The sequence below is a fragment of the Symphodus melops genome (genome assembly GCF_947650265.1).
Source record: "Symphodus melops genome assembly, chromosome: 4".
In the NCBI taxonomy this organism is placed as follows: domain Eukaryota; kingdom Metazoa; phylum Chordata; class Actinopteri; order Labriformes; family Labridae; genus Symphodus; species Symphodus melops.
Window position 1 is genome coordinate 16,487,828 of NC_136694.1, and position 26,107 is coordinate 16,513,934.

Consider the following 26,107-nt stretch of genomic DNA (forward strand, 5'->3'; position numbering starts at 1 on the left):
TTGGTTATGCAAATGTTAAGGCAGTATAACAAGTCACTAAAGAGTGGAACTTGTTTTATTAAAAATGTAATAACATATGTGTTCATACTGTCCTGAGCTTAAGTTGGTTTCATGATCATGACAAAACTTACACACTAAAGTCCTATTGAGTCAACAACGTCAACTTTTGTGAATAAATCGCATTTCAAAAGTTTTAAGCTGTCTGTTTTCCCTAAAGTTAAAGAAACCCATTTTAAGATAGTTCATAAGATTTATATAACAGCTGCTACTCTTATAACAAGATTAAATTCTGAAGAGGACCCCTGTACCTTCTGAGGAGACTGAAGAAATCTCAGAATCTGAATTATTGGCCATGTTTAAAACACAGAGAATTTAACTTCTGTAGACTCAAACCAAAATATGAACAAGTAATTAAAGACTAACATGTACAAGACTAAATAATGTGTACACAACTAATCTTGTGACTTTCACAATATTTTAGCTTGTGACCTCGAAATCTGATGAAGTAATTTATTGAAAGAAAGGCCAGAAGCAGAACACGTCATTTCCATGTATAGCTTTTAGCGCTGAGTGGACAATCAAAAAATAATACTTAATAATAGACACTACGGCTTAATTAATAGACACACAGCTGTGTTCATTTTTTTGTGTAAAGAGACAACTTGATTGTTACTTTAGGTGTAAACTTACATTAACTTTCATTTAATTTTAATTTCACCTGGTTGTAGGGTTTTATTTGAAATTTTACAATTTCATTGTGTGTGTGTGTGTGTGTGTGTGTGTATATATATATATATATATATATATATATATATATATATATATATATATATACATATACATATATTTTTTTTATTTATTTTTTGTAAAATATACAGTTTTTAATTATTTTACCATTTTATTTTTTAGGAAGGCATCTCGGTAATTGTTTATGTCTCGTCTCTCAAGATTCTGGGCTAAAATAAAAAGTTGGTAATCATCACTCAAAATGAATGACATTTTCCCCTATGAATAAATATCATCTAAATCTATTTTATACATTATGTTAAATGTTCTTTAAGTTTCAATTAAGAAACTGTTTCAGTGCTCGGCCACCTCCTCCATAGTCAGGCTGCGCGCTGACATGCGCACTGAGAGGCAGAGAGTTGCAGGTCTGGCTGTGCAGGAATTTCCCCCAGACTACTACAGAGCCAACTCTTCACGTGTGCTCATGTGTTTACCGGGCGAAATCCATGTGTAAGCCCGCAAACACCACCCCTGCACGAGCGGAGCTTCTCCGCCCCCTGAGTTCATAAAACTTCAGCCGCTGTCTATGAATGAGAAAACTTCGAGAGGTTATCAAGGAGCAAACGTGTCGGCATATTACATCCTTACAAGCAGATTTGAATTATTCGAGATAGACTAGTTTTTGAAAACATTGATTTCGAGGGACAACGGCAGCTGAGCTGTTTTGAATACTACCAAAGACAAGAAGATACACAGAGTTGCTTCATCCATCAAGTTTTAAATAAGGAGCTTCACTGGAGCTGACTACAGACTACTAACAATGTGAGTAAGACGACTGAAACAGCTCTTTGTTTGCTTTGCTTTTAGTAGTTTGAATAGGCATTTTAGCTCTTACTATGTATACAGCTCCAAAGCCAGAGGTCTGCTTATCAAATTAGTCCGACATGTAGGCTAGACCATGTAGTCTGCTTGAATGTCCAAATACTGTCGGTTTATATTTAACTTTTTTTTATATACCAATGTGAAAATAACTACATAGCGTTCACAAACTATATGACTTAGTTGTGTATGTTTTTAATATGCACATACGTAAGTTTTACTTAAAGTGTGGGTTTGATCGGAAATCTTAAAACACACATACTGAGTTGTTCTTGAATTTTTTTTTATGGTAGTTTGACGACGAGAGAGGTTGTTTAGGCTGTAGTAAGACAGCCCATTGCCACTGGTCGACACGAGCGCCAGCCTCACGTGGAGCTGGAGTAAACTGGGCAGGGTCTCATAGCTCGCCTCTCGTGAGACGGTGACTTCGCCTCTCGTGCACCATGGGTCGCTCTCCCGCCTACAAACCTTGAATCAGTATTTCCTACGTTGGCCCCGCCCTGTCAAAGCTCTGACGTCATATCCAGGGATGAGAAAGGCTGTGGTGTGGGAGAGGGAGGGGGGGTACTGTCCCTCAAAAATGTTGTTCCCTACTTAACCCTTAAAAAATACCACTTGACTTCAGTTCACTCACGGTTATGTTACAGTGTCAGGGGAATGATCAGAGAAAGGCATGATTAAAAAGTTATGAACTATTGGCACCGTTGAATTAAAAAAATAAAATGCCAGTGATAAAGGTCTTTCACTTTCTGTTCTAACCTCATTTGATGAATTTGATCTGCAAAAGTGAGATATCTATTATTTTGTACCATCATTTCATTATAATGGCAATGACCTCTTATCTCCATTGCTGAGGTAATTTAGCTGAATTGTTAGGGTGGGCTGTAAATGGTTTCTTTAGATTGTTCTCTGAATGGGAATCCTGCCCAGCCCTTCCTGGAAGTTTATAATGACTAATTATTCTCCTGAGACTCATGCTTCCTTCCTGAAGCTCTTATAGAAACAATGCCATGATATATTAATCCTTATGAGGAGTTTGTATAAGGTTGCTGTAAAAAAAATATAACATACATACTGGGGGGAAAAAAACGTTGATGAATGTCAGATTCTCTCAGAGGTTCATTAATGAATATCTGGTATTGAGCTGGCTGTCTGTGGACGGTCTATTATCCCTCCCTAGTGGTGACTTTGTGCGCCTGCACTTTTCACAATCTCAGTTAAAGATTTGCCCTCACATGTCTGAGTAAGATTATGTCCAGGCATGTACCAGTGATTCACGGAGGAGGGCTCAGTGAGTCAAGTCTGTCTGCTGTCTTATAAAGAGCTGATCAGCATCACACTGCTGAGATGCTCTCTACTATTCATTGAGGAAACAACCTTTTCAGAATCATGGTAAGCAAGATTTTAAAATTGAGGCAGAAAAACATACTTTATTTTGGACTTAAAGTGCGAACTGGGAATAATTCAGAAAGTTTGGTGTCTGGGATTTCATCGGCTTTAGGATGTTTTACTTTCTATTAGGATGCTTAATGAACCTTTTATTTTTTGCAGTGTAAGAAATTTCTCAGAGAAATTCATGTTCAGGCAGAAGAGTTCTTGAAAGCAACAAAGATGATGCATATTGACGGATCAATTTAAAATGACCTGTACTCGTCAGATAATTACTGTCACTTTGTCTGTATTAGCTGATCACTGGTGAGATCCAGAAGCAGCTTTGTTCTAATGGGAGATTTTTTTCTCTGTTTCCTACAGTGTCTAATGATGGCGTCTCACAAGATCCCGAGCACCCTGGGGAACCGCCCTGCCCGTCGAGCTCTGTTTGGCCCAGTCGACCGTGAGCAGCTGCAGATAGACTACCAGGCTGCCCTCCGGAAAGACTTGGAAGAGGCCTCAAAACGGTGGGGCTTTGATTTCATCTTGGATAAGCCTCTGGACAGCAGTGATTTCCAGTGGGAGGGAATACCAGGAACCAAGGTGCCTCTGCTATACAGATCCTGCAGGTTTGGTCTGGGACAGGCAGGAGGTCGCAGGGTGGCAGTGGCAGCAGTTTCGCCCAAAGGTGGGAAGGTGGGGTCATCGCAGAATGATAAAGAGAACATTCCCCGTATGCCAGAGAAGAGACGTGCTGAACTCAACCTTGAAAAACTGGAGAAAACGCCAAAGAGAGGAGGGAACACCGGGCTGAAGAGGAAGCAGACAAACATTACAGGTAAACATTGAGCTTTCAGAAATGTAAAAGAAAAGACTATAATTAAACTTGGGGTCGCATGAGTTGAACTGACTGTTCTTTATCCCAACAGATTTCTATCAGGCTAAAAGAAGAGTTGTTGGGCAGCCATGGAAATCTGGCGAGTGATTCTCTGCGTAGTTTACTGCAAAGGTGCCAATATACAAAAAATAACCACACAGACACTCAGGAAAACTCAACTGTTCACAGACTTTGCAGTTACTCATCAGGGGTCCTGTACCAAGTGAATCATCCAACAACAGAAAGGACCTCAGATACATATCTTCACTACGGTTAATTAGGGTACTGTATCAATCCTGGAGGGGGGGGGGGGGGGGGGGGGTTAGAAGAAGGGGACATTAAAGCTGAGAAGATTAACAGTAATCTGTCAGATCAGTGGATTATACTCATTTTGATCATTGGGATGCCAAAGTGTTGACTGACATTTCCCACTGTGCATTCCACGGTGCTGAAAGCGCTCTGCTTAAGTATAGAAATATGACGGATCTATCTCATTTTACACACTTGAAACATATTCCTTAAATACGAAGGTTTGAATCATTCTGTCCTGAAAGTAAATTATGGAGTGTCTGTGAAAAAACTGCAGAATGATTGAAAATGGGAAGAAAATGGATGAAGCTCTATTGCTTATTTGTTCTAATCCACATTTTATTGAGTTTCTTCTACAATGTTTTGTTTTTCTGTGTATAACAAGGGCCAGGAGTCTTTTTTTTATACGAGCATATGCTCTACAAAGTGTATTGACATTTTATTTCCAGGTGAACTGTTGTTTGTTCAACCATTATGTACTCATAGGAAAAGGCTTGAATACTTGTGATATCATGTACATGCAGACGCTTTGCTTAGATTCTTAACAACAGAAGTGCCATGTTGTCCTTTTTCAGTCCTTCTGTCTACTGTATGTTGATTAATTTTCAGAGAAGATTTAAAAAAAGAGAAAAGCCCAGCCCAGCCTCTGACATGTCAGTCATGTATGTTAGGCGCCTCACACTATGTCTATAGAGAACTTATATTTTATCTATTTAGATATATTAAAGAGATTTATCCATATAATTTAAAACAGCACTGTTAAGTAGCACTGTAATTATAAAAACAAAACAAATATTTTTGCAGTGTTGCACAAATATCTGATAGGTGGTGTAAACAAAGCACCCAGTTTGAAGTGCCTTTTTTCAGCACATATTTTGGTATTTGAATCCATTAAAAACAATCACAAGAAAGTGTTCTTATAAGCTGTTGTATTATTTACCAAGCTAAATCTAAGCGCTTTATTCTTTCTATTTGGACGCATAGTGCAATTATAAAAGAAATGGTGTTATCTGCCTTCAGTGGCGAACTTGGTTTGTTCATGACACTTATTAATGTTTATGTTGGCATACCTCGCTGCTATGGGTGACCTCAATGGGTGTGGAACATGGTCACTGTATTGGGATTTCTCACAAACTCACGTTTCAAAACATTTGCCACTGCTATTACAAAGCATGGCAAATACCAGCTTTACCCCAAATGATAAATGCACTTCTGGTAATAGTTGCTTGTGCACATGTCCTTTGATATTTTTTTTTTTAAAGCTACAAATGAAAAATGTTTATTCTTATTTATTGTGAGATACTGTGCCTTGAGGTAATTTAGTTAGTTTTGTTCATTTAAATGAGGATTTTGTATATATTCCAATAAAATGTTCAAGTCAATCTTTTTTGTATTTGTGGTGCTTATTTGTTTTAATCATTCCTTTTATACATGTTGGTGTGTGCCGGTACATTTGAAAAATAGACAACCTTCAGGATTTATATTTATTCCCACATTTTGAGAATCACCTAAGTCGTGACATTTAGAAAAAATACATGTATCCATTTTTGAAATGGTTATTGTATTTAACAAGCTATGGACAGTTTCTGTGCTTTGAAGGACACATCTGTAATAATCCAATAATATACAAGTATACAATTCCAGCTGGGTGGGGTCACACTGGAAGCAGTATGAAATGGAGATGTTCCTCTCCCTTATAACAATATTGGCCCTTCCAAGGAAATTTCAAAGCAAAGTGGGATCTACCCAGAAAAACTCCAAAGAAAAATACCAAGGAGGCGCTCTGGTTCGGAGCTTGTTTCTGTACAGCTCCTGGCTCAGCTTCCTCTTCAGCACAAAGGTTTGGTATCTGTCTGATACTGAGGCTGCATCAATCTGCCTGTCGATCTCATGTTCTATTTTAAGCCTTAAGAAGATCACATCATGGTCCAGTCATTAAATACAAATGCAGGAGGACTTGAGCTTTTCAAGCGCTTTTCTAGTTTGACCACTCAAAGTGTTTTTACACTGCAGATCACGCCTACCCACTCACACCACAATCCTAAAGTCTCTGTATCAACTAATCACATTCATGCAAACGCCACCACCGAAGCAGCGAGAGCAACTTGGGTTAAAGGCATGAACAAAGGACACATCGGATCTCACTTCACCTTTACTACATCACAATTTTATTATGATTGTCAGGTTAATGTCTCGTAACATTGTAATAAGATGTGTCGTTTTTGTGTTGTTTTAATAATAACCTGCTAGATTTAGTATTTTAATATTTTCTTTTTTTAATTGTTCACTTTGAAGTGGCCAGTTCATGATCTGAAGGTGTTTGTTCCTGCACAGACAGACCATGACAACTTCAAAAAGCTGACATGGCACAATTTCTCCTGCTCTATAAGAAGAATGAAGGAACATTGAGAGTCACTCTCATCTCAAACATTGTGTACTTTGGCTCTACATCAGTGCACACTGGGTGTATATGTTTGTTTTGGGGGGGTGTTCAGGGGATGAAAGGCCTAGACAGGCCCTGCCACAGGCTTAACTGTGTTCCCTCCCTCCCTACCTCATGTGGCTACAGCAGCATAAGCACCTGCACGCCTGCGCAAAACTTTCCCATCCCCCCTCCCGTTCCCCTCCATCATCTGTCTCTTAGCTCCCACATCCATTATAGGACAGGACAGCCTACATTTGCATTTAGACTGAAAGAGAGGGAGCGCGGGAGAGAGAGGTATGAGAGAAACAGGGGGAGGCGGAGGGAGCATATGACACAAAGAAGGGAGAGAGAGAGAGAGAGAGAGAGATTAGAGTATCAGAGAGAGGAAGAGAGTGGGAGGCTGCGGATATCGATGGAATTAACAATGGAATATTAGGACCCAGAGAGGTGATAGTCAGCCATACAACGGCTGAGGGTAAAGATATTTAAGGAGGGGGGCTCCTCCTCTCAGTGAGTACAGGGGGAGGAGGAGGCAGGAGGAGGATGGGCCTTGAACACAGACTTGCAATGGCACTGCAAAAATTGGATTAAAGCAGTATGGTAACGTTTCTAATTTAAATCTATCGCTGTGCAGCTTGCGTCTCATCCTCATGTGTCCTCATTCACGCTTGTTGACACCCATCGGCCACCCATCACGTCACAGTGTGTCTCACACCGAGTGAGTAAGGCACATCTCCTTCCCCTCTACTCCATCTCCCACCCCACGTCCTCTTGGTTTTTTTTTTAAAATTTGCCATAGACATCTGTCATCTTCATCCTTATCGCAGCCCTTGTATTTTCCTTCCGCCGTCTACAAGCCGTTTGAGTCATCACCGGACAATCACCCCCGCGTGCACCGTTAGCTCTGGACATCTGCTCTGTGTTGTTTTTGTTGTCTGTTCTCACCCATAACGATGGATACTGCATCGCCTCCACATATGAGCCACTAAATTGCCTATGTACTCCATTATAAGCAATCTCTGTCTGATTAGGGTCTATGTTATGCATATGTTCCCTCTCCATTAGCCTACGATGTAATTGTAACCTACATTTTGTTAAAAAAAAAAAAAAAAAACATTGCCTGCCGTGCTTCGCTCTGGTTGATTCATATTAACCATTGTGCTGTTTTCACACTGTCACGCACATGGAACGCATATTCCCGCACAGTCCTGTCTGGGGAAATTAGAGCAGTGCTATGAGATGTTTTGGTGTCATGTATGCGCCTAAGCTCATGTTTGCAATCTTTTGAGGCCAGGTTGAGGGTTTATTAACAAATCCACCATCTGCTTTGCTAAAGATAGGCTATTAATATTACTCTGACCAGGGGATCACCTGTGCATTAGTGAACACAGGTGCTATTGTATAAACGAGATGATACCTGGTGCTGGTCTCCTCATGTAAAATGCATATAGGCTATAGATAATGGTTGGTGCTTGAATCCAAAGATTTGCCTGCGTGCACCATTACCAACGATTAACATTATCATATTTATCTCTAAAGGAAAGATAGGCCAGAGTAGGTTGTTTGTACAAAGAGGCTACGCAGGGCAGGAAGCAGAGTTATTATGTATCATCTAATTAATGCATGATGGCCTTTCTGTGTATACTCTCCGATTCCTGCACAAAATCAATCATGGGCATGACCAACAGAGGTGGAGAGTAAATAACTGCAAGTCATTTCAGAAGCCAAAGTAGAACGAGGTACAGTATGTGTTATAAGTTATATTAAGAGTTTCCCCCCAGCAAAACAGTGCCCATAAACATTTTAGGACGGAAAGTTCTGAGAAATGCTATTCTAGTCAGGTACTTTATCTATCAGCATTTGTTGAGTTCATAGGCCAGAACAGTTTCATTTGAAACCAAGTAAATACTGCATTATGTTCATTATTTATTTACTACTTAAAATCTCAGGTTGTGATAAGCAACATGATAATTACACTCATTTTAGTTAGGATGCAACAAACTTCTATAACTCTGAATGTTTATCTGTTGTACAATATTGAGTAGTTTTCATAAATGGGTTTCTTGTACTTCAGTTTAATTTAGTTAATGGTACCTCATCTGTAGTTGTTTTGCTACTCTCTGCCCCTCATAACCTCTCTTTGCCCTTTTGCCCCTTCAGCTGGACAAGAGTGAGGTGGCAACTCTAGGCCTACCCCCCAACACCAGCCATGGAGGCTCTGACAGCAACATCAGTGCAGATGGAGTTGGGGCAGCGGCAGCAGCATCAGCATCGGCATCAGCAGCAGCAGCAGCAGCATCAGGGGTCACAGCAGGCATTGCTGAGTGTTCGGGGGCCGGCGAGCCACAGCGGACCCGTGCTGCTCTGGAGCACCTGCAGCAGAAGGTCTTGAAGGTCACTGAGCAGATTCGTGTGGAGCAGGAGGCTCGTGATGACAACGTTGCAGAGTACCTGAAGTTGGCCCACAACGCAGACAAACAGCAGGCATCCCGCATCAAGCAGGTGTTTGAGAAGAAAAATCAGAAGTCAGCGCAGACCATCGCACACTTGCACAAGAAACTAGAGCACTATCACAAAAAACTAAAAGAGATAGAACAGGTAGGTGAGCAAGTGCATTTTGTAAACATTTGGTGTCTTTATTTAGGGCTGTGACTGTCACAACCAAGTGTCAGGACATTTGTATCCATAAATGGACTGATAATTTCAATCTCCTAACACTTGTTACAACCAATGCATCATTCTGTGTCTCACCTAATTCTCTACAGCTAGAATTCATCATTCTAAAACCTAATCACCTCTCTCCTACCTTTGAGATCCACTTCTCTGCTTCCTCTTTTCTCATCCCTTTCTGCAGAACGGACCAGCCCGCCAGCCTAAGGATGTCCTGCGGGACATGCAGCAGGGATTAAAGGACGTTGGGGCCAACGTACGTGCTGGAATAAGTGGATTTGGAGGGGGAGTAGTAGAAGGAGTCAAAGGTGGAGTATCCGCCCTCACTCACACAGCTGTGGTCTCCAAGCCGAGAGAGTTTGCCAGTCTCATAAGAAACAAGTTTGGCAGTGCAGATAACATTGCTCACCTAAAGGACACACTCGAGGACGGAGTTGGGGTGCACTCTGAGGACACCCCCACACCTCGTGCACTAAGTGGAAGTGCCACTCTGGTGTCCAGCCCAAAGTACGGCAGTGACGACGAGTGCTCAAGCGCCACGTCCTGCTCAGGAGCAGGCAGCAATTCTGGTGGGGCAGGAGGAGGATTGTTAGGGCCAACCATGGGGAGTCCAAGACTAGACGGGCACCACCAACACCACCATCACATGCATAGCTCTTGGGACTCTCTACTCGAGAGCCTGCAGGAGATTAAAGCCAGCCAGGCACATATGGAGGATGCCATCGAGGACATGAAGGGCCAGCTGCAGAGTGACTACTCCTACATGACACAGTGCTTGCAAGAGGAGAGATACAGGTAAACATCCTTAAAAAACAGCTTAATAGATTTGGACCAAATACAAATCCACAGATAAGCAGCACTTTGCAAAGTGATTGTATTGTATTAATACTATGAATAATGATATAATATGAATACTAATTCTAATAACAAAAATATAATACAACCAAGACTGATAATCATTTTTTAATAGTTGGAGTGTAGGCCCATGGCAGAAGGTAGTGCATCCTTGGACATAAGTCAGCATAAACACTCTAGAGAAAATATAAAGTTATTGATATGCACCAAATAAATGTACTGAATGTTTGGTCCAAGGCAAGCTTTGGCAGCCCTAGCTATTAGTTTGATCAAATGGAAAGTTTGGAGCCACGAAAGGTAAATTAGGTTTCTGCCTCCCATACACCAATTGGTTGATGATTTTACAGAAAAGAGGCCTAGTGTTTCAAGGCCCTGCTTTCTGTCGTGCATTGAGAGTGTAGGAGGCCGTTACGTTTTTAATTGTATGATCTTTTAATTTTTTGGTTTGTGTTTTGGACTGTATATTCAGGTATGAGCGACTTGAAGAACAACTGAATGACTTAACAGAGCTGCATCAAAATGAAATGACTAACCTAAAACAGGAACTTGCCAGTATGGAGGAAAAAGTTGCATACCAGTCCTATGAACGAGCAAGAGACATTCAGGTAAGAATCCACCAATCTTAGCTCAGACTCTGACTGAGACACAAAGTGTCAGCTACTTCAGTCTCCAATTGGACCAAATATGTTGAGTCGTTGGTGGGAGACTTTTAGTTTTTTAATTGTACATTCAGGATTGTAAAGTTTTTCAAGAATTTTCTGGTTTTGTTGTCTGATCCATATTTTTAAGTCTTATACTTATCTAGTTTTATGATAAACTTCCACTTTTTGGCTTGGATTTTTTTTATTGCCAGTGACAACCTTAAATGTATTTCCTCAATAAAGGTCCAATGGCTGACTTGCAAGGAATTGACTTTTGCTTTCTATTTAAGTTTTGTTAAACCATGATTGGCGCAATACCACACATTACATCATAGCGTTCCAGTGGAGAATCAACCAGTTTAAACCAATAAAGAAGAAGAAGAAGAAACCTGAATGCAGAAATGTCCTGTATGAAATCAACAAAAGTATTTAACATTAGCTAAAATCACAGCTTTTGTGAAGGACCTGCCTAACATCAAAATGAGGTTGTTTTTAGACTATTTAATATGAGTTTCTGAGGTCAAGAATCCCACCATGGTTTCTGTTTGTGTTTTTTCGTACAGGAAGCTGTGGAGTCCTGTCTGACCCGCATAACTAAACTAGAGCTGCAGCAGCAGCAGCAGCAGGTGGTCCAGTTGGAGGGAGTTGAGAACGCTAATGCTCGAGCTCTGCTGGGCAAACTCATCAACATCATCCTGGCACTCATGGCAGTGCTTCTGGTCTTTGTCTCTACCTTGGCCAACTTCATCACCCCTCTGATGAAGACACGAGCACGGGTGGGAGCTACTGTCCTCCTGACCTTGCTGCTTTTTGTTCTGTGGAAGCAGTGGGATTTTTTGGAGCCTTGGTTGCTGCCCAGCTGAGCTCCCTGAGACTTCAGATCAGAGAGGCTTCTTTTAACTCAGTCACCATTTCAGGATGCAAAGACTGAAATAGAATGAGGGCGACTGCAATTATTTCCTTTGAGTGTGGAGGTTGGGCATCTGAGGACAAAAAATGGCACTTTTAGTAGAAGAGGGGACGAGATCTAGGTGACAGAGAGTGTTCAGAGGTGTTTACAATGAAGATTTGTTTGCCAAGCAGCAAAAGACATTATTTTATCTAGCTAGTGATGTGGACAAATCATCAATTGCATTGCGGTCACCAAAAACTTTGGACTGTCCTTTTCTAGTAATTTATGATACATGAAATACAAAGACTAAAGCAACTTCTAATGACTTTACAATGCTGATCTTTCTGCTGTGACCTTCATTATGAAGCTTTAGAATAATTCATAGGGAAAGGTTGTTTTTTTTCAAGAATGTTATGTGCTCATGCATGTCCTCATATGTGCACTAAGATGCATTTAGCTGGCATGAGTTGACTATTCATCAATCCTCTATAACTGCCATTTTGTTGTCTGGATTATAGTGCAGATATGTTGGTTCTCAACACAGTGTCATTCCTTGGTTTGTTTCACGTCTTGTTCTGGTGCTTTTAGATGCATTTCTTTATTTTCTTTGTCTGGTTCTTGAAGTTTAAAGAACTGCATTAAAAAAATCTGCAGATATCTGGCAGCCGCATAATAATTAATCAACACAAAAATCACATCCATAAAACTATTTAAAAAAAACACTTTTGTCAAACTAAGACTATCCACAGTGTCAAATGAACAGGCATTACAAATTGTTTTAAAGTTTATATCCAGTTTGCAAAAAATGCAGGTTTATCAAACTAAAGAAATAAAGGTTTTATTATGTAGAAACTTTGCTGAGACTAAACTATGATGGCACCTTAAGGTCCTTTGAAAGATGATTTAAAGTTGTGACTTGTTGCTTAAGTTTATGCTGTTTTGGTATGTCAGTTCATAAAAAGAGCATTTGTACATACTTGACTTCTGAAAAGGTGGCTGAGAATTTATACTACAATCCATTCACCAATATCTAGTTAAACATTAATGGATAACGAGCATCAATAACTTTATTATTACCAAACAGTAAGCTAAACAAAGGTCAGAGGGATTTCACACGATCTGGCAACCAAAAATGAGTATGCTTTTTTTAATGCTGCTCTGTAAAGCAGTGATAAATAATAGATCTACCTCTTCAAGCCAATAAATAAATATTATACATATTTAATGTAAGTTATAAGTTCTGATTGGATAGGATAGAAAATGAATATTAGGTATTGAAGCAGAAATGGTCAAGCAGTGTACTTATGAAAAATTGAATAGCTTTTCATGAAGAAACTGTATGCAAGTATTTGATGCAATGAAGCTACATATGACTGGAACATTTTGAATGTTGGTGTATTGAATGTTGTCATTTTAAAGTAAATAATGCAACTTTGAGTAACAGCCTACACTCTTGCTACAAATCGTAAAATGGCTTCATGTAGCAAAGATGCTAAGCAATTGCACAATCTCAGAGAGAGTTATAAAGTATTTGAATCATTTTTTATAAAGCATTTTATATTAATTGACTAACATAATTCTACAAAAGCTATAGGCAAAGTGAGGCTATCTCAGCAAAACATGCACTGAAGTAAAGCCTTGGTTATCTTTTTTTTTTTTTGGTGGGGGGGGATTACAGCTTATCATTTGTAGAAATGAAGAAATATATTATTCATTCCCCCAAAGGAACAGTCTCAATCACTGCTTTTTAGTTAGTTTTAGAAGTACAACCCCATTTCCTGCGAAGTTGGGACATTATGTAAAATGTTAATGCCGCAGATTGCGATGTTTTACCAAAAAAAAACCATTTAATTAAAGAAAGGGTAAAACAATATAACAAAGGTTGAAAATGAGAATATGCCTATTTTGAATTTGATGCCAGGAACACATATAAAAAACAAATGTTACAGGTCATGTTCACCATTCTATTGCATCACTTCTTCTTTAAACAACACTTTTATGGAACGGAGGAGACCTGTTTCCAGTTAATCTTATTGACATGTGATGTTCTATCAGCCGTTTTTTTTTATCACCCAACAAACTTTCAGCCTTTTCTTGCTACTGTCCCAACGTTTATGAAATATGTTGTTTGCATCAAATTCAGGCAAATCATATCATGAGGCATTTCATTTTCCTTTTCAACATTTGACATGTTGTCTTTGTGCTATTTCAAACAAATATGGGGTTACAATGTTTTGTAACTCCTCATATTGTATTTTATTTACATTTTACAAAAAGTCTCAACTTTTAAGGACTTGGGGTTGTACTTAATAAAATCTTGCAAACAATTAATTGTGGTTTATGCAATACTTAAGATTTAGTTTTATACTGTCTGATTTATATGAAACACACTGCTTTTCTATTTAAGACTTTACAAATTAGAAGGAAATAGTACCCGAGATAAAATGTGACAGGGAACAGTTTTCTGCCATAATAGAGATAATCCTCAGAGATTATTTGGATTTAATTCTCCTCATGAGCAGTATCTTTATCTGCACCAGATTACATTTCTTCCAGGCTCAATATCTTGAGAGAAGCAGATGAATGCGAGGTTTCAAATCAGCCGCTTATGTCTGCTACTCCTGTGGGTTATTTGTGTTCCATTTCACTGTATCTGTGAATTCATGGAGCTAAACCTGTTAAACGCTCCGTACACCCACACAGGTGTTCATGATTTTGGCCATGATTAGACCTCTTCTCAGGAATATGTGGTTGTGGACCAGTTTGTTTGACTGACAGCTCCATACCTCGAAAAAAACCTTTTGAGAAGGAGGATTTGTTTACCTGTTATCATATTTAATGGCGCTTAGAACTGATTACATCATTCTCCCTAAAGCTTAACCTATTAACAACCTGAACTGGTCCAATCCAGACAGAATGATTTAAAAAACTTACAGTGTGTGGGTGTATGTAGGCTTTTGAAGATCTAGTGATGCTTTTTGATTTGACTTTTGTTCTAGTAATGGATTCACTGTAATGAGTAACATGCTTGGGCACAGGGTGATTCATCAGTGCACTTCATACCCGAGCACCCTAGGACACAAATTGACGACTTTGTTGTTGCATCATCACATCTTCGGCATTTTAACTTGGACACCTGGATAAAGTAAAGGAAAACTGTCCATTAAAGTAGGATCAGGCAGCAGCTGATGCAGTCGGATAGACCTGGTAAACCTTGATGTATTGTAAGGGTGAATTGGGTTAAATTTGGTAGCCCCTTTCATGAGGTCACCTTACATCAGAGTATATTTTGGGACTGATGTCCCTCCCGAGTAACAGCACACTTCCTATTAGCATCACTTCTATCACTACGTAGGAGCACCAGCACGTTCTGCCCTGGGTCGAAGGTTCTTGACCTGGTTGACTTGTCGCACCAGGACATCTGTTGCTGCTCGGCATCCATCATGTGTAATTAAACCAACTCACTCATTTCCTCCCGCCGCTGTGTCATCTGGATGACATAGAATAGAACATTAACAGACCCTACCCTACCCTCCCCTTGCCTCCCTCCCAGATCTCTCTTAACAGTGCAAATGGGCCCCAAACTCCATGTCCATACAAAAGGAGAGAAACCAAGCATGGTTTAAAAACGTACTCTGGTTAAAGTGCTCTGTTGGCCTCTCTGTTTAAGGATGATCTGGTGTGATCCTGAGACTCCTGATACCAAATAACTGGTACACCTGTTTCAGCAGCGTAGACATAAAGTTAGCTCCTCAATCAGTTAATATTTCACACGGAAAGCCCCAACTTAAAAAGAACAGTACCAAACAGAAAGCAACTTCTTTTGACTTTATGGATTTTAATGGAAAAACTTTTGGATACTTGGTACAATAGTCTGTTATAACCAGCATGATTTCCTGCTTAGCTTCTCTCTACAAGACTAACAATGTCCATCCCACCCCATCCTCAGATGTGGTGCCAATGATGGGTAAAGGTTGAAGTGGAGCTCTTGGGGTGTTTTAGCAGATGTTATTTGGCACTAAGGGCAATTTTTACAAAACTGAGAAACATCTCTAGACAGGCCAGTGGAAATGGTCTTTAATGCGAGCCATGTGTTTATGTTTGCCCAGGTGGTCAGCCCTGGGATCTAACTGCCCCAAGGCAAGCATGGTGTTTCCAGCTGCCTGGGCAACCACAAGCTGCAACGCTGACTCTTGTTGACAATAGAGGATGCAATTTTGCTGGATATACTTGTCACTTATGATGTCCAACTCAGCTTTCGGCTCTTTCTCCTTCTTGTTCTGGAAAAGAGAGACTAAAGATGGATCAGTTTTCTGAACATCACTTATATTACCTGAAACTTCAAACCCTGGTAACTTTAGCTGAGTGCTTGTTGATGGTGTCACCACTGTCTTTTGGAATTTATCCTGCCTTCTCCATTTGCAGGTATTCTTCCAAGGTGAGGTCTCCAGCTCCTCACTGAAAAAGGGGCAGGGCACTGAGAATTGCTGAGGGTTCATTAGATTGCTTGGCCTGTGTTCTGGTTGTCACAGTATTACACTTTCTGCTTTGTTCCAACTCCAACAAATCTATTCTGAGAACAGCATCAAAAGGCAGATTATTAGCAACCTCAATGTTAAAAAGGAAAGTTTTACAGTGTTTGATCACTCCCAGAGTCCAGCAATGCCCTAAGCGTGATTCCATTAACTTTAATGTTTTGAATTTTAATAGAACACTGATTTTTTTTATTTAAGGATGTGGTACAAAACACATTTGTGCAAGGCAAGACATGATTATTTATATCACACATTTCAACAATAAGGCAATTCAAAAAGCTTTACACAACATCCAAAGCATAATGACAGAGAGAAAGAGAAAAAATAAATAGAACATTTTAAAATCACTAAAAAATAAGAGAACAGAAACATTTGGACATTCCTTGGCAGTTTTACTTCCTTCAGATCCCAGATTAGAAGGACTCACATGAGATTTTCCCTGAATCCTAAAAACATCTTGACAGGATGTATATTTTTAAGGTTGTACGCAAAACCTCCAATTGTTGGTTAACTATAAAAGTTGTAATCTTAGCCGTCTTGTTCGAATACATAAATTATGATCTTAAAGTTCACATAGATAACAAATTAGCTTATTGCTAGAGGGTTTTGTTGGCCTGCAAGCTGACAGGCCTTCTTCTCATAAAAGTAGAATCTCAGTGTGTGACCGATTCGGCTTCACTTCTCCACTTATGCACATCAATTATATTAATATATAATAATTCATTGTTCCAAGCTTAGGCTATATTTAACTATAGAGTCTTCATCTTTATACTATACCTATTTAAGGATGTGATATTATTAAATCCCAGAGCCATATGATCATTACATTATTATAACATCACCTCCCTCATCAAGAAAAGACAGCAGAGGATGTACTTCCTGCGACAGCTGAAGAAGTTCTACTTGCCAAAGACCATGAGGGTGTACTTCACTACCATCATCAAGTCCACCCTCTTCTCCTCCATTAAAGTCTGGTACGCTGCAGCCACAGCAAAGGACAAGTGCAGGCTGCAGCTTGTCATTCACTCTACAGAGAAGGTGATCGGCTTCAATCTACCTTCTCTCCATGACCTGTACATCTCCAGGACCCTGAGGCGCAGGTAAGATGGTGGCTGACCCCTCTCACTCTGCACATGGACTGTTTGAGACTCCCCCCTCTGGTAAGTGGCTGCGGTCCATCAGAGGACTGCAGCCACTTACCAGTGTTCACCACAAGAACAGTTTCTTCCCCTCAGCTGTATTACTAAATTATATATCATTTCTATATTGGATTTAATTATTAATATCAGCACCTTTTTAACAATTTAGACATTTTCCCTTATTGATATTTACTTAATATTTTTGTTAAAATGTGGTTAATTTATTTGTGTGCTTTATTTGAATAATTTAAACAGGTTATTCTTTAGTAACGGATTTCAGTTACATTAATTCAACTTTTAACAAAGTTAGATTTATTTAATAATGTGTGCAATCTGCTGCCTCAATTTGATTGAGTAGTTAATGTGTATCTCTTTTTAGATAACAGCATTGTGTGAAGAGACAGGGATCATTGCGGCGGGAACATTGGGAGTGAATCTGTACGGGAGAGGGAATAACGCAGAAAATGTTGTCCCTCTTTTAAATTTTCCCAATCTTTAATGAAAAGTTGCTCAGTGTCTTTCTGAATGTTTCTTTACATGACTTTATTGTCAATGGTATCAACTTCAAATGCCAACACATTTTATCATGATTCTTTAATGTCTAAATACAAAGCTGTAGGCACAAGGAGGAAAATTGCTGAGATTTTGTTTTGATTTTGGAGGACATTTTGAATTATTTTGGTATTTTCATGTTGTTACATCGTTTTGGCAGCAGATTGGCTAGTTAAACAAGCACTTTTTATTTTTTTAAATTGTTTTACCTTTATCCTCTTTTAATATTATTTGTGGTTTCCAAGAGGATCCCAACATGTTATTTAATATTATAGTAATATTTGGTAAAATGCATATATTGAATTATGCTGACTTCCATTAAGATTCCTTATTTTTTTCAAGAGCAAGTTATTATAAAAGGAAAAAATACAAATGGGAGGTTCTAATGCTATCAAAACCTGGGATACTGAGGCATGATTTTCCTATCATAAAATAATATGATTTATTGTGTTGTTTTACTTTTACCTGAAATGAGGTACAACTTTTCTTGACATGTGTTAAATATATTTACTGAAATTAAATGAACATATGTATTTGTGGTAGTGTATATGTATATTCTCTCGGTTTGTGACTGTTTAGTAATGTTTAAGGGTAATTAAGAAAAACAATAAAACAAGGACAAAGCTCTTTACAAATCATGAAGAAACCAAATTTAAAAAAAAAAATACAATGCATTAAATCAGCCCCCTCCTTAAATAAACCTTGAATCAGGTTTACGTTATGTTTATCTTTCTTTGTGTTGATTAAATTAAAAGGCACATTTCTTTTTACATTCACGGATGAATACTACTGCTACTACGAACAGTGAGTGAGACTTGAATTTTGACTTACTAATATGAAATTTACCAACAAGCATTAAGAGGGCGAGTTTAGCGTTTGCTTCTTTAAATCGATGGTGTGGGTTTTTTTTTTAATATTCTCATGCTGCATTCAGGTGCTCTTCGGGTGATCCAAATTTCCGTCTTCCACTGTGTTTACGTGATTTATGTTCGGAATATTGTCGGTCACAACATTGTTGTTTTAAAAGTGACATTTGAGGGAAGTCACGCACCAAATTATCATCGGAGTTTCCGAGTTGTTTAGACTTGAGCAGCTGTTCATGTACCTTTTAAAACTTGGACTCTCGTTTTTCCGATGTGTCGGATAGGACCTGAACGCACATAATGGGCCGTAGTGGTTACGTGTCTCTTAAGGTTCTCCTCCCCCTGCTCCTCCTCCTCCTGCTCCTCCCGGCGACTCAGTAGTGAGATTGAAGTGTGGTCAGATTTGTACATTAGAGGTGAAGAGAGGAGGACAGCTCAGACATCATGGGCAGTAAGTGTGATTCTTTGACATATATTTGTTTAGAATGTGTGATTCATGCAGACAGAATATTTGATATATATTTATTTTAGATCTGTGGAGTGAGAGCTGACATGTTGTGTTAACTTGGTGAACGCTTTTAGCGCTGCCGTTTGAAGCTAACTAACTTAGCCCGGTTTGCTAGCTAGTGGTATGACTGTTGATTTGTACCGTTGTGAGCCTTTCACGATATGATTTTTATTGTTGAATGTATTAGACATTAAAGAGGTGGTTTATTTGTTGGCTGGTTTGCTTCGTCCTCGTGAGATCTTACAGGCAAAATGCCGGTACTTAGGGAGCATATTCGATGCTAACTAGTTAGCCTCTCATTCAAAGACAGACTGTCTAGTGATGACGACGCATAACACGCACACTCTGCACATCCTAAATCAGCTCCTTAATGTCTACGAGAAATATGTGTAATCGATATCTCAAGATATAACGAACCCACCAGCAAACACACGATGCAAAAGCTTTATTCTACGTGAAATTAGCTTTAATTTTGTAGCTTTTCATTTATATCCGCCCACTCTCCACTGCCACGTCCCACTATGATGACCTGCTAGTATCTCTAGTTCATATACACTTTATCTCCCTTCATTTACACTTTAATGTTTGTTTGTTTCACGGCCCATTATGTTGACCTGCTATTATCTCCAGTTTGATCACTTACACTTTGTTTATTTCAGTCAAATTCTTGGAGGTGATAAAGCCTTTCTGTGCAGTGCTGCCAGAAATCCAGAAACCTGAGAGAAAGGTTTGTTTTACTCGTTTTTGTGGGATCATTGTCTCATTATTGCTATTAGTTTACTTCTTTATAATAACTTTTTATGTTGTGATTATCCAACAGATCCAGTTCAGGGAGAAAGTATTATGGACTGCCATAACTCTTTTCATCTTCCTGGTGTGTTGCCAGGTAAATTGAACCGTCACTATTGTTACATAATATATTTCTGCAATTAGTTTTAAAAAAATAATTGTCGTTGCCATTTGTAAAAACAAATCGTATTTAAAATATAATACTATAATTTTGCTTTCTAATTAATTGCATGAACTCTGGTTATTTCTCTAACAGTCTGCTACTTTGAGTATAAAATCCACATTGACAATATTCATTGTCTAGTAAATTTCAATAAATGTTCCTTTGTGTGTCTGTACACAAACTTCAAGTCACTCCTCCAATTCATTGCTCGAGTTGTTCCACCCACATCAAGAGTCCGGTTGAAACTGACAAACTCCAGAAACTAACACAAAAAGTGGACGATAGTGCAGAAAGTTCCTGGCTGGTCAGATAATCCCTATATTGACTTAAAAGCACAAATGAACGGTTTGTGTTGAGACGATCGTTACCCAAATTTCCCCCATTGGGGGATCAATAAAGTTTATCGTGATCTGTAACTGAAAGTCAGTGTAAATGTTTCAGAGAAATCTCTTTAAAAGAACACATTTACTTCTTCAGGTGACAGCTATAGACAAAATGAATATCTAGGGTTGTAAAAAAAAAACAAACCCAAAACCATAAAAAGATATGTTTAAGTGAGTATGATGAGTTCAAAGCAGAAAAGTCGCCCTTGGCAGGAACATGCCAGTAGAGCAGACTCATTGCTGAGGGCAGCTAAACGTATGGAAGACATCCATGCTCTGCTGAAATAAAAACAAGTGCAAATAAATTACACAAATCCTGAAAGAAAGTATCCTGCACCTTTCATTTGGAGATGTGGGGTTTGTGTTTTGGGCAGGCCGTCCCACCATATGGACAGAGGGAAACCCTGCAGTCGTTTCATTTCCACACATTATTGGGTTCCATTATATTTTGAGTAGAAAGCTGAAAGAACATCGACACTTGCAAGTTCATCGAAGCTGTTAAAATACAAAGAAACAATGTCTCACCGTGTGTGAAAATCTTTTCTCTAGATCCCTCTCTTTGGCATTATGTCGTCAGACTCTGCAGATCCATTCTACTGGATGAGAGTAATCCTGGCCTCAAACAGAGGTATTTCTTTCTCTAATGATTGAATGTGAGATTAAGTGCACAGGCCCCTTCCTGCTGGATGATTCTAACCTGCGTATTGCCCTCCAGGTACCCTGATGGAGCTGGGTATCTCCCCTATCGTCACCTCAGGCCTGATAATGCAGCTGCTGGCCGGAGCTAAGATCATTGAAGTTGGAGACACACCAAAGGACAGAGCCCTCTTCAATGGAGCTCAGAAATGTGAGAAAAGCACTCATCAAGTGAGGATCTGTAAACGCATGGAGAGGGACCGTGTCTAACCTCTGTTACTGTTTTTAAGTGTTTGGAATGATCATCACCATCGGACAGGCAATTGTGTACGTCATGACCGGCATGTATGGAGACCCCTCAGAGATGGGTGCAGGAATCTGTCTGCTCATCATCATTCAAGTAAGAACAGGATTTTTGTCTGTAATTTTTCAAAGAAGTTTTGAGAAGAAATAAAGGCCCTTCAGTACAGGGATATAAAATCATGTGATTATGGATGATAACCAGTAAGCTTAAGGCCAAATTTCTTAAATATCAGTTTGAAAGTTCTTGATACATTGGTGATTTATGATCAAATCCCCCCCAAAAATCTCACTTAAATGAAGAAAACAAGAACCGATGCCACTGATTAACTCACAAACAAGAGATGCATCAGGATCATTTCAAAGTGTCTTGGCGACACCTTGTCATTATGACGAGTCACAACGTTCAATAATGTTTCATTCTTTATCATTATAGTAACATGACCAACAGGTTTGCTTATTAGTTGATATAAGAAATTCAAATGTGCTCTTTGAAGCTTAGCGTTTTGAAAACAGTTTCAGCAAATACTTAAAAAAAATAATTCCTCATCACCAGCTCGGGGCTTTGTTGGCTGACGTTCATGTTGTGTTTTTTTCTAAAGCTCTTTGTGGCTGGGATGATTGTTCTGCTGCTGGATGAATTGCTTCAGAAGGGCTATGGTCTTGGTTCAGGGATTTCACTCTTTATTGCCACGAACATCTGTGAGACGATTGTTTGGAAGGCCTTCAGCCCCACGACAGTGAACACTGGAAGAGGTAAGGAACTATGGAGGGGGTTGATTTATAAATGTTGAGGCCATAGCAGGGGACAGAGAAAGTCCATTCTTTAGCTTTGTGGTACTCTACAGAGCCGTGCATCATCCCTGTGTCTTTCTGTGTTTCTAGGTACAGAGTTTGAGGGAGCAATTATTGCCTTGTTCCACCTGCTGGCAACCCGCACAGACAAAGTGCGTGCTTTGAGAGAGGCCTTCTACAGACAGAACCTGCCCAACCTCATGAATCTTATTTCCACTGTCTTCGTCTTTGGTGTAGTTATATACTTTCAGGTATGCAGCTCTCTTTTCCCTGAGTAAAAAAACCCAACTACTTCCAGATAATGAAATAAGAGTATATTAGCAGTTTCATTGGTTGGTCATCTGATAATTTCACCTCGTCTCACAGGGATTCAGGGTGGATCTGCCCATCAAGTCGGCACGTTACCGTGGCCAATATAACACCTACCCCATCAAGCTCTTCTACACCTCCAACATCCCCATCATCCTCCAGTCTGCTCTGGTCTCCAACTTGTATGTTATCTCCCAGATGCTTTCGACACGCTTCAGTGGCAACTTCCTGGTTAATCTGCTTGGTACCTGGTCTGTAAGTATTGGTGTAATCAACGTTTCTATTTACAATGTTTGTAAAGATGTATTTCATTTGGGAAGTTTCATTCTTGTTTGTAGACCTAGACCATTTTTTTTGCCTGTTAAAGCTTTTATTCTTCCGTCGTGTTCGCAGGACACGTCTTCAGGTGGTCCGGCTCGTGCCTACCCTGTTGCTGGACTCTGCTACTACCTCTCTCCCCCTGAGTCGTTTGGCTCAGTTTTGGATGACCCGGTCCACGCAGTCATCTACATTGTCTTCATGCTCGGATCATGTGCCTTTTTCTCCAAAACCTGGATTGAAGTTTCAGGCTCCTCTGCTAAAGATGTACGTTGTAGTCTTTGTCCCGCTGTATAAAACGGGTGACATGAGGAGTTTATTCTAAACTGACTGCGTTTAACATGATTCCTTTGACTTTCATCCAGGTGGCCAAACAGCTGAAGGAACAGCAGATGGTGATGAGGGGACACAGAGAAACCTCAATGGTTCATGAACTGAACAGGTAAAAATAAGTTTCTCATTCAGAAAGTTTAATGACTGTTAATAATCTAAAGCATTCTGTTTTGTTATAGGAAATAACTCCCATTTCATTATCAAATCTACTATACATACCGTCATCATGTTTTACCTAATTCCATTAGTATTTGTCAATAAATGGCTGGAGTAGTATTACCAAGACTTAACTTGAACATGCTCAACCACACGTTTCTATTTTAAACACTTTAACTATTAAATACTTTGTATAATAAGACAATCCAGACTCAAGCGTATGAGTGTTGGCTTAACTTCACAACACTTCTTGCGCTAGAATCTACTTACTTGATTTTTTTTTTCTTGTATTTTTATTCTAAAATGAGATTTTGTTTCCGAAACCACTCTTAAAGTCATTCATCTAAAAAAAATTTAAAAGCACTTAAAATGACTTTTTGCAAAAGTGCAGCACTGTCGATTACTGAGCTCTACTGAAGTCATTAAAAGTAGGCAGCAGCTCAATAATCAAACATTGTTTTGTAATAACTGTGGTTTTCATCAGCTCTTTGCATCTCGTTCTCTGCTGTGTGCATCTAAAACATGCGTTACTTTGACAAATAGGAGTTCTTTTCCCAGGGATACTCTAGTTTCCAGGCTTTATACGAAGCTAACTGGCTGTATGGTATAAATTGAATTTACAGACTTGAGTTTAGTTGTCCACGTTCAGGTCTAACGCTAAACAAAATTGAAGAGTTGATTTATTTTCCAAAATATCAAACTATTCAAGATGTTGTTCAGTGTCTTTCTTCCATTCTTTATGATTATTACTTCTGGTTAGCTTCTTTTAATATTTGTCTGTAAATCCATGTTTTGTGTTCCAGGTACATTCCTACAGCTGCTGCCTTCGGTGGACTGTGTATAGGTGGACTATCAGTAATGGCTGACTTCCTTGGTGCCATTGGCTCTGGCACTGGTATCCTGCTGGCTGTCACCATCATCTATCAGTACTTTGAGATCTTTGTAAAAGAACAGAGTGAAGTAGGCAGTATGGGGGCACTGCTCTTCTAAAAGAAAATGTAAAAAAAGGTTCCCACTGTCTACAAACTCCATCACAATCACCAACCTTGCGTTAATTTCACATCTTTGTGAAGCCCCTGCATCTGTAGCTCTCAAGAGCATGATGAGGAGTCTTTGGGGATCTCAGCTGAAATGGGAGCTGCACGGCAGGTTGCTCCTTCTACAAATCTTCCCAATTAACAAAAAGAATGACATTTCATGACATCAGATTTTCTATCTGACTTGAAATCCCCAAGATCCTTCTTGTGCGTGAGATGAAGTCCTTTTGGAGTTTGGATGTTTTTCCAGACTGACAATAGAGTGCTTCAATATGCAGGCATACTCAGTACAAAGGACAGAGGTCAACTGCCTGCGTCGTGCATAAAAAACTCTTGATACTCTGCTTGATGTTGTCTTTATACTCCTACTTTCATCCTTATTTTAATTTTCGGTGCACCTGCCAGTTACATGACTGTGTGGACCAGTACTTGAACCATGAAATGCTGTGTGAAGTTCTGTGACTTCTGATGAGTGACCCTTTTTATAGATGTTTTATGACTAGGGTCTTGTAAGAAGAGAAAGTGGAGCTCATATGAGGGTCAGACTGTAGTAAAAGTAAATCATTGTGTTGACAGTTGACCATTAAATGAGGAACCATTCAAAATAACACCCTCTCTATTTAAATGTGTGGCATTCCCAAGGAGATGCAGTATTAACTCACACGTCACGTTCTCTTTTGTTATCCCCTTAAGATCTTGTTTTATTTTTTAAAATATTCTCCTCTTAAGCATACTGGCCATTAATTGCTTTTCACATCTGACAAATTTTGATTTTGTGTAAATAGGCCATAAATTGAATAACTTTGTATTTGTCTTAAGTGTAAGATAAAGCTTTTGATTATGTAAAAATTTCTGCATTTCAGAAAAAACTTATACAAAACATTCTCAATAAAACCTTTTGTGACAAAAGGCTTAATCATTTGTCTTATTTGAAGTGTCACAGAAAACTGAAAAGAAAGCAGCTTTTCTATTCAAAGACGGGTCTGTTCTTTTACCAATTTTTTTTCAGGACCTGTATGGTGATGATATTTTGCCTTTGTAGTTAACATTTTTAATTGACTAGTATTTTTCTGCCACTACTGGGTTTTTTGCAAACACATCGATAAGCATCCATTAACACCACACCTTCAGCCCATGACCCCCAAAACAACTGTTATTTTTACACTGGAGGTGTTGAGCCACGAATATACTTCCCTGGCATCCAAACACTGGCATTAGAGCAACACAAAAGAAGACAACCTACAAACCATTATATTATTTTAGCTTGTTTGTTATTAAAAGAAACTCTTGAAGCAGAACATAATCTCCATATGGTTGCACTGAATAGATCTACAGACACATGAACTTCTACAGCTTTAAAGCAATATTTGCGCTTAAAGTAAACATACTTAGAAAAATCTAACAATTACACTGTGATCTTCAGGGCATTTTCTACAACTTGCAACTTCAACTGTGAAAAATTTATTTTTTTCTGCAAGCAAACTTCACAAATGGTTTAGAAAAAATAGTATATAAGCATATCTTTACCTTTCTACAGTACACAAATCTGGACTAATAAGGATTTAAACAATAATAGAATAATGAAGGACTGATACATAGGTGGCGGTAATGCTCTGCCTGATAACAGTCGCCATTTGAAGAAGATA

At 39.1% G+C, this 26,107-nt stretch overlaps 3 protein-coding genes across 4 annotated transcripts; all 3 read left to right on the forward strand.

Moving 5' to 3' along the window:
• The first annotated feature begins 1,150 nt into the window (after positions 1-1,150).
• Positions 1,151-5,544, forward strand: cdkn1a (cyclin dependent kinase inhibitor 1A). Of its 2 annotated transcripts, none has more exons than XM_079342624.1 (3): positions 1,151-1,548; positions 3,358-3,814; positions 3,906-5,544. In XM_079342624.1, the coding sequence occupies exons 2-3, from the start codon at positions 3,364-3,366 to the stop codon at positions 3,959-3,961; spliced, it is 507 nt and encodes a 168-aa protein (XP_079198750.1). In that variant the 5' UTR covers positions 1,151-1,548; positions 3,358-3,363; the 3' UTR covers positions 3,962-5,544. The 2 variants fall into 2 exon arrangements, with proteins under 2 accessions (XP_079198750.1, XP_079198749.1); XM_079342623.1 differs by lacking the exon at positions 1,151-1,548 and adding an exon at positions 2,924-2,997.
• A 1,375-nt stretch (positions 5,545-6,919) lies between these two features.
• Positions 6,920-13,989, forward strand: tmcc2 (transmembrane and coiled-coil domain family 2). Its single transcript, XM_079342612.1, has 5 exons — positions 6,920-7,187; positions 8,748-9,185; positions 9,442-10,052; positions 10,582-10,717; positions 11,317-13,989. The coding sequence occupies exons 1-5, from the start codon at positions 7,185-7,187 to the stop codon at positions 11,614-11,616; spliced, it is 1,488 nt and encodes a 495-aa protein (XP_079198738.1). The 5' UTR covers positions 6,920-7,184; the 3' UTR covers positions 11,617-13,989.
• Positions 13,990-19,077: 5,088 nt separating this feature from the next.
• LOC306823195 (protein transport protein Sec61 subunit alpha-like 1) lies at positions 19,078-25,377 on the forward strand. The gene is made up of 12 exons (XM_079342613.1): positions 19,078-19,185; positions 19,902-19,969; positions 20,063-20,128; positions 21,127-21,205; positions 21,293-21,424; positions 21,504-21,613; positions 22,116-22,269; positions 22,399-22,559; positions 22,675-22,872; positions 23,011-23,202; positions 23,301-23,377; positions 24,228-25,377. Exons 1-12 carry the CDS (start codon positions 19,179-19,181, stop codon positions 24,412-24,414), a joined length of 1,431 nt encoding a protein of 476 aa, XP_079198739.1. The 5' UTR covers positions 19,078-19,178; the 3' UTR covers positions 24,415-25,377.
• Positions 25,378-26,107: the final 730 nt, after the last annotated feature.